The sequence below is a fragment of the Hyperoodon ampullatus genome (assembly GCF_949752795.1).
Source record: "Hyperoodon ampullatus genome assembly, chromosome: 8".
NCBI classification, from domain to species: Eukaryota; Metazoa; Chordata; class Mammalia; order Artiodactyla; family Ziphiidae; genus Hyperoodon; species Hyperoodon ampullatus.
The window spans coordinates 45,370,964-45,374,018 of record NC_136921.1 but is presented as its reverse complement, the minus strand read 5'-3'; the positions used below and the strand labels follow the sequence as shown (position 1 = coordinate 45,374,018).

Below are 3,055 nucleotides of genomic sequence, written 5' to 3'. Positions count from 1 at the left end.
TAGCAGGCAGCTATGGGCTCAGGAAGACTTTAGGCAGCCCATCTGCTGATGGGTGGGGCTGTCTTCCCATCCTGTTGGTTGTGTGGCCTGAGTCTTCCCTGTAGTGGAGCCTGCAGTCTGTTGAGTGGGACCAGGTCTTGGTGAGAAAGTGGGGGCCTCCAGGAGGGCTCACACCGAGTACTCCCCAGAACTACCACCACCAGTGTCTTTGTCCCCACAGCCACCCCCCTTGCCTCCACAGGAGACCCTCCAATACCAGCAGGTAGGTCTGGCCCAGGATTTTATGAGGTCACTGCTTTTTCCACTGGATCCTGGTGCATATGAGACCTTGTGTGCACCCTCCAAGAGTGGAGTTTCTTTTTCTGCCTGTCCTTTTGAATTCCTGTGATCACACGCCGATGGCCTTCAAAGCCAGATGCTCTGGGGGCTCCTCCTCCTGATGCCAGACCCCCAGGCTGGGGATTCTGGTGTAGGGCTCAGAACTTTCACTCCTGAGGGAGAACCTCTGCGAGATAATTATTTTCTAGTTTGTGGGTCACCCACCTGGCAGATATGGGAGTTGGTTTTATTGCAAGTGTGCCCTTCCTACCATCTCGTTGTGGCTTCTTCGTTTTTGTGTGTAGGATATCTTTTTTGGTAGCTTCCAGTGTTTTTCTGTTGATGGTCATCCAGCAATTGTGATTTTGGTGTTTGTTCTTGTGAGATGAGGTGAGCTCACGTCGTTCTACTCCACCATCTTGTCCTTGCTTCATAATTTCATAATATCTAATTCAGAAGGAAAAATAGGTGGCTTTGCCATGTCTAACTTGTGTTGTTTAGAGTTGGCCCTAATATAAAGAAAGACCGTCATTCTGTCCTACTCTTTGAGTTGTAAACGTGTGACCAAGCAACAAAGTCTGACACAGCCCAAGATGTGCAGGCTCATGATGTTTGAGGCAGGAGCACATTTTGATATGCTTGTTTCCCTCAACAGTATAGATCAGAGTCAGTCAGTCAGAAGATATTTACTCCAAAGGGCCAGAGTAAATATTTTAGGCTTGCAAACCACACAGTCTGTGTCACAACTAAACTCTGCCAATAAAGCATGAAAGTAGCCATAGACAATACATAACAAATGAGCACGCCTATGTTCAAATAAACTATATTTGAAAAAACAGGCAGCTAGAATTTGGCCCGAAGGCTATAGTTTGCTGAGCCCTGGTGTACATAAATAAATCAAAGGTAGCAAAAGTTTGTTGTCAGTTTTATAAAATTTGCCTGATCTTGAAAAGACATTTTCCTATTTCTAAATGCCACTTTTGAATGATTATCTTTTCTTTCCATTAAGATAAAGCTGTTGTTACCTTACATTTCCTCCAAGTGATGAAAGTGGTAAAGATTTGTTTCTACTTGCTACCTAATTGTACAGTAGTTTGCATTCTGTGACTTCAAAATGAAACTTCCCTTCTCTTGACAGATAAACACTATATGTGAAGACTGGTGAAAGGGAACATTGATTTCTGAAGTAGCCTGGAGAGGAAAAGCACTGCTCAATATCAAGTGGACAAAGCTTGGTGTTTTCCAAAGATGCTGTTGAAGTAGTCTTTGCTACTGCTTTCCTTCACTCAGTCAAAGCTCTTCATAACATGGGCTGCATGAAATCAAAGCAAACTTTCCCACTTCCCACCACACTCGAGAGTGAGAAGAAGCATGAGAGTGAAGAAAACTTTACGCCTGAAGAGAGATTTCTACTCAGGATGCCTTCTCTAGTTAACATCAAAGAGGAAGTGAAGGAACCCCTAGGGCCTGAAATTGTGGTCTTTGAATTTGCACACCGCCTGTCCCAGGAGATCTTGAGTGATGCCTTGCAGCAGTGGGCTGGCAACCACCTCAAGTACTATGACATCCCATATATTGAGAGTGAGGGGCCTTGATGCTGTGTGTAGGATGATGACACTTTAGCAAACTGTGGATAAAGTTGGTTGGTGCTAGTTTAAATACATGAAACAGCAGCAAAAACTGGTGTGAATAAATACAAATAACTTCATCTGGGTGTAAAGAAAAATATTTCGGTAGCCATCAAGAGTCTAAGGATACCTAAATGAAGTGTTTTAAGCAGTTCTACATTAACAGCAATTTCTATCTGCTTGGTCTTGGATTTTAGTCATTAAAGGGTTAAATGTAAGTCCTCTGGTGCCACAGTAATCAGCTGTGTCACACCACTTCCAGAGGCAACAATGCCATCACCAAAGAAATAAGAATTTTTAAAATTCTTTAAAATTAAAAAAAAATTCTTTAAGAATTTAAATTTATTTAAAACCCCTGTTTTCAAAATGGTCATTTTAAAGGCATTCCTTTAAAATAACTATTTGTCAATTTATACAAAAAAACAAGATATGAAAAGGATTTTCTTGAAATGCCTGGGCAAGGGAATTGCCTGGGCACTCAAGCCATAGCTGTTAACAGTGGGTCTTGTTTGCCAAAATCTTTTGAGTCAAGGATCCCTCCCCTTCTTAACACAAATGACCAAGCATTAGAAAGCAACCCATGTAGAAGAGGTCCACCATGAACCATGTCCTTAATAAGATATTTACTTTTGTAGATGAAAAGCATAACTATCAATCACCTTGAACCTCAGGGCCCTAACTAATCACACCTGTTACTGGATGACTCAGACTTTGCATATAAGCATCTTAACAATATACAATTTACAAAAGTCATGACAATGTTTATTGCATTGAATTAGGTAGCCCAGTGATATTACTATATAAGAAAACAAGCAGGGGTAGCTTTTATAAACAGCAATCCAGAAAACTGTAAAGTAACAGAAGCCCTAGCTGGCAAGGTGGAAAGAAGAACCTGGTCTCAGTGCTGTGTGTATGTTAAGCTTTACTGTCTCACAGATGCAAGGGGCTGGTACATGGGCAATCACCATTCAGATTACTATGGGACCAGATTATGCATGAGAATTTATAGTTATTACAAAAGATCAAATACTCTTCCAAGTGGAATACTCATGGATATTTTTAATGGTAACAAAGCCCATGGGGCATTTACAGCCATATACTATACTATT

The 3,055-nt window shown here is 41.4% G+C and overlaps 1 protein-coding gene across 1 annotated transcript; it reads left to right on the top strand.

Annotated features, from left to right (window-relative positions):
• Positions 1 to 1,625: 1,625 nt before the first annotated feature.
• LOC307056936 (small membrane A-kinase anchor protein) lies at positions 1,626 to 1,913 on the top strand (the record flags this gene model as incomplete). The annotated part of the gene is made up of 1 exon (XM_079709930.1): positions 1,626 to 1,913. The coding sequence occupies one exon, from the start codon at positions 1,626 to 1,628 to the stop codon at positions 1,911 to 1,913; it is 288 nt and encodes a 95-aa protein (XP_079566056.1).
• Positions 1,914 to 3,055: the final 1,142 nt, after the last annotated feature.